At 39.4% G+C, this 3926-nt stretch overlaps 1 protein-coding gene across 1 annotated transcript; it reads right to left on the bottom strand.

Annotated features, from left to right (window-relative positions):
- Nucleotides 1–204: 204 nt before the first annotated feature.
- On the bottom strand, nt 205–3114 carry LOC124930640 (receptor-like protein kinase FERONIA). Its single transcript, XM_047470971.1, has one exon. It carries the CDS (start codon nt 3112–3114, stop codon nt 205–207), a length of 2910 nt encoding a protein of 969 aa, XP_047326927.1.
- Between the last annotated feature and the right edge of the window lie 812 nt (nt 3115–3926).

Below are 3926 nucleotides of genomic sequence, written 5' to 3'. Positions count from 1 at the left end.
GGTTATAATGTAAATCATATAAAGGCAACCGTCAATTCATTAAATACAAACGAAGCAGTATATGAACTGACTGGCATTTTACAAAAGATATCTAACAAGTTCAAGTATTATTAAGTGACTAGAACAACAATGATGAATTATAAATCATTAATTATGAATAGATAGTTGTTGTACCTGTTGATGTGGTTGTTCTTCTGGATCAAATCATGACCATATTCCCGTACGGATACTGTTCGAATGAGGTTCTTCCTTACCGAAGATGAACCGGACATTTTGAACCTTCATCACACCATCAAATGAAACTCCCTCACTCACCTTTCTAAGGATATAATCTATATTTGTATTGAGAAATTTCTGTCTGCGTGATTGCTTGTAAGACTGAGCTGTTTCCTCCAGTTTACTCTTCAGAACCGAAATAAGTGAAGTGAAATACTGATCAAATCTGAAATCAGTAGTGTCATGGTTCGGGAGAGAATTGATGGTCCCAATGTAACACGATAGCTTCTCCATAAAATCCATAACATCCAAAGTGAGTGAGTGGATCTCATCACGGACCGTATCCTTATTCTTCTTGGCTAATTTGATATCCTCCACAAACTTCTCGAGGGTTTCCTTCACTCTCGTTCTGACTTTCATTAATGGTGTTTCTTCCAAGTGATCCGCAAATCTCTTGCAGACTTCTAGATTCTTAAACAGTTCGTCAAGAGAGTAAGGCCCAACTCCCCCAGAATTCAGAACCGTGTCCTTTAAAGCATCTTTCTGTTTCTCGGTAAGAACAGATTGTTCAGTGTCTATACCAATGGAATTGATTACCTTATCGACCTCTTTTTTGTCAACGGAATCCCGCCGTCTTTGAAAGTCCAAAGCTGTTTTGAGAAAGACTGCGACATCGGCCATTGAAAGACGCTTGGTAGGATCATTGTGTACACACTTGTTAGCTAAAGCTGTGAAAACATCCAGGGAAGGAGAAGATATACTTGGTTTGATTGCTGGATCGATAATTTGATCAATCTTACCTTCTTTGTAACATTGTTGAGCCCATAGGGCTAGATTTTTTGTGATTTTTGTGCTTTTAGTCCCCTCTTCTAAAGCAGGTCTCCCGCTAAGTGCTTCCCACATTACAACTCCGAACGAATAAACATCCGATTTTTCGCTCAGCCTTTCAGTGAAGAAATAGTCGGGATCAAGATAACCAGTTGTTCCTTTCACGACTGTGCTGACGTGAGTGGACGCTACGTCCTTGGACGTTTTCTTTCTGCACAATCGGAAATCGGAGATTTTCGGTGCGAATTTCTCGTTCAAGAGAATGCTCGTGCTCCTAACATCTCGATGTATCGTATCTTCATTATGAAGGTAATCGATTCCGATAGCAGCGGAATGACAAACCTTAAGCCTATCCTCCCAAGATAAACAAGAATCCGATCTGAATATATGATCCGCAAACGTACCTTTCGCCATGTGCTCGAACACAAGGATGATCTCTTTTTTGTTGCGGCAATAACCGATCAGACCGATGAGATGCTCGTGCTTCATATTCGGTAAGATTTTGATCACAGTCTCGAATTCCTCTGCCTCTTGTATGTATATCAGCCGCCTTACCTCAACTGGAGTCCCGTTATCGATGTTTCCTTCATATACCGTTCCGAATTTATCGCTGCGAATGATCTTCTCTGCGCTGAACTTTTCGGTTGCGATTTTAATCTCTTCAAGTGAGAAATTGCGGCAGGGATTATCGATGCCATCGCCGACGACGATGTTCCTGCTTCCGATTTCTACTTTATTCCGTTGTAGATAAGCATAGCTAACCGCGAATAGAATTACAACTAAGGATATGAGTATGAACTCTTGAAAACCAAACGATTTTGAATCGTAAGTTGGAGGCGCGTTTGGATTCACACCAGCAAGATTGTTATCCGGATTGCTCAATTTCAAAACTTCCATACCTTTCAGAATGGCATCTACCATTACCAGATCGTTATTTAGATGCGGATGGATTGATATGAAAACGTCGCGTTTGCCCTCCATTATGTCACCGTCGATCACAAACATGTAATCGCGGTAAAACGCGAATCCAATTTCACCTCCCCACTTGATCAGATCACCTTCTTCCTCCACCGTTTGGTTGTCTATGGAAATACTAAATCCCTTCTGACCGATTTCTTTCATTTCGTAATCGAGCTCGCAGAAATGGAGTCTCACTAGGTATCTGAAACCAGTATCAACGGCTAATTTCCATGTAAAACTATACTTCTTCTCAACTTGAAGATACGAATCTGTTGACCAAGATGTTTGATAGATTTTCTGTGGAGCGATATAGGAAGGAACTTTTCGATATCTAATACGAAGTGTAGTTGCTACAGCTGAAACGCTAGATTTGCCGTCAATGTTCAGATAACTAGAATCATTCAACCATTCCCTAAACATACCTGTGTCTTCTGCAGCAGGAATGGATTTGCCGCCAATGTTGAGCCTGTGAGTTGTCTCTAGAGCGATGGTTTCGTCAATAGGAAGACGATTGGAGTAGTACAGATTTGCAGGCATGGAGACAACTTCAATGCCGTTGATAAAAGCAAACGCATTATCCGTGGTGAATGGAGAAAAGGTGATTTTCAGAGGTTGATTTTCCCTGACGTTGATGCAGAACTCTTTGGTAAAAGCCTTGAGGTTTAAAGCATCGGCGGTTATGGAAGGGCTGAAGTTGTTGAGGAGAGTGTAATTGCCTGCTTTCACTGTGAACATCGACGTGGATCTCTTGAAGCTTGCATAAGAAGATGGACGGAAGTGAAGACGGATGAATTTTGGACCTGGATTGACTTTAAATGTGTAGGTGAAGTCCGAACGAGAAACCTGAGCGGTGGCGTAGGGGATTGGATCGAAGGAGGAAAGTGAATCAACGCCTGATTTGCTGATCATCAGTTTGCCTTTAGATTCAATTGAGAAAGTAGAGTGTCTAGAACGAACATCGCCGATCCATTTCCGGCCATCAGTTGCGGCTGAACTGGCGGAGGAGCCGCCGCAATTGATTGCATAATTGTCAGCTGCGTTGAACAGTGTAGCTGAACAGAGATGGCAGATGAAGAACCAAAGAGGTGCAATGGAGAACAATCGATTCATAATCGTTGGATTGAAAGAATGTAAGATTAAACTGTAGATCGAATAGAGGAACTTAATTTTATCAGCAGATTGAGTTGACTTGCATAAGTCAAGTTACCATTGTTAAGTATTTCCAAAAGTTATACACGATGATTCCTTTCTCTCTTCTTTCTTTCTTATTTTTTTTCTTTTCAAAGAAAGGACGGCGAAGCTACTGAAGACGCAAGTCGTCGAGCGAAGTCTCCTTTTAACATAATAACAAGGAAATTTGGTATTTATTTAACCAAAATTTGTCTCAATTATATTACTCTTTGAAATAAGTTTATGATTTTGTATTGAGTAATAATAATTGTGTTATGATTTTTCAGCCTAACATAATTCCTTTTACATTAATATATAAATCTGTATGCAATTTTTTATTTTATTTTAAGAAATAATGTGTCTTTCCACACTTAAATGACAATATTCCTTATAAAACAAAAGTAATGATATACTGATTCATCTATTCCTCTCTCATAATTTTATTTATTTATAAATAAATAAAAAAAACATGATTTACTAATTTGCCTCTATGGGAAGGGAACACACAACATGTATAATTGTAGTAGAAGAACTTATGTGGTTTATAAATCCTATATAGCGTTTTTATTTTCATTGGTGAAAGACTACATATAGGGCAAGCAGCTTTCTTTATCTCGTTTGCCCTTAGTTCGTTTAGCGCCTTTCGGTTGGGGTCCGCCCCCACAGAGCGATTGAGATCGGACCAAATAATTGGTATCAGTTGAAGCAGTATCCGTCGGACAGTTCTCTAAGAAAAAAAAATAAAAAAATTA

Source organism: Impatiens glandulifera, chromosome 1 (genome assembly GCF_907164915.1).
Source record: "Impatiens glandulifera chromosome 1, dImpGla2.1, whole genome shotgun sequence".
NCBI classification, from domain to species: domain Eukaryota; kingdom Viridiplantae; phylum Streptophyta; class Magnoliopsida; order Ericales; family Balsaminaceae; genus Impatiens; species Impatiens glandulifera.
This window is presented reverse-complemented; position numbering and strand designations above follow the sequence as displayed.